Source organism: Etheostoma spectabile, chromosome 21, assembly GCF_008692095.1.
Source record: "Etheostoma spectabile isolate EspeVRDwgs_2016 chromosome 21, UIUC_Espe_1.0, whole genome shotgun sequence".
In the NCBI taxonomy this organism is placed as follows: domain Eukaryota; kingdom Metazoa; phylum Chordata; class Actinopteri; order Perciformes; family Percidae; genus Etheostoma; species Etheostoma spectabile.
In genome coordinates, this window is record NC_045753.1 from 14,530,570 (window position 1) to 14,531,836 (window position 1,267).

General features: G+C 38.1%; 1 protein-coding gene across 1 annotated transcript in view; it reads right to left on the reverse strand.

Annotated features, from left to right (window-relative positions):
• The window catches only part of sec24c (SEC24 homolog C, COPII coat complex component), a 23,101-nt gene that overhangs the window by 7,491 nt on the left and 14,343 nt on the right, over positions 1-1,267 (reverse strand). The window contains 1 exon segment of the mRNA XM_032503130.1: positions 1,086-1,179. Within this exon segment, the coding sequence (XP_032359021.1) occupies positions 1,086-1,179 (94 nt within the window).

Here is a 1,267-nt window from a genome sequence, read left to right on the forward strand (position 1 = left end):
AAAAAAGAAGACAAAAAAATAAAATAAATAAAAAATAAATAAAGAAACACGGCTGCAGTCACGAAACAGCGAGAGAAAGCGAGGCAGACGATCCCGGACCGACTGAATGTGTAAGCAGCCTAATATACTGTACATTTACCGACCACGGCTCTGAAATGAAACCGCCACACCATTCAAGGATTATTATTTGCACAAATGAGCAGTTGTACTCTTTGCCTCAAAAGTGATCAGACAACAGCCTAATGTTACCATGAAGATCAATTACAAATAACTAATCTACAAAGCTAGATTGTGATGCATACATCTCTCGCTCTCTCACCCTGTCTCTCTCTCTCTTATATGGGCTAAAATGTGAATTACCTAAGTAACATATTAACATACTCCCACTGCTCACTTTTCAGGCAAACTGTACAACAGTACTTTTGTGGAAATAATTAGCTTAACTCCTTGAAATGTTTCATTTAAGACCAGTAGTTCGTAGATGTGTATTTTTGGATATATCCTTCAGTTGGTCTGCTTCTGCCACGCTTTTCCTCAGAGTTCCTTCTTCATATACACTATGCTTTGCTTCCTGGTAGACCTATACATGGACATAGACACTGAAGAAATTGAATAGAAACTAGTAATATATTTAAGTGATACATTTAATGCATTCTTAGAACCACTAAGTGTATAGCACTTTATTTATTGTGACTTCATCTAAAAACACATTTGCAACTGTATCAGCCTTTTCTAATTATCTCAACCACTGCCGTAATGTATTCACCAACAAAAGGAAGTTTTCATACAGCAATATAACAGTACCAATGTCACATGAATAATTATAAAAAATAATGGTCACAACAACAAATAATAATGGTGCTTTACTGAACAGCAATATGTAACATTTGTATTTAAATTCAGGCTAATAAAAATAAGGTCAGGAGCAGGCTATCTGCACAGAATAAATCTCCATGGTAACTTAGGTGCTTCTGCTGTCGTTCAACCAAGTCAATTAATTCATCCAGGATAACTGGAATATCCCAGCTTAATCCCATATCCTGGTTTTGTGGTATAGCCCCACTGGAAAGACTTTCCAGACTTACCTTGAGTGCCTCCAGTCCTGCCTGGATAACAGGTCCAAAGACTGTCTCTGTCTCCCTGGTGTCTGCAAACATCTCTGGGATCTGGTCCAGCAAACTGGAAAACACAGAGCATGTCAGTAAACCCGATCCATTAGTCTGTCCATACACACCGTGTGTGTGTATGTGAGTGTGTGTGTGTGTGT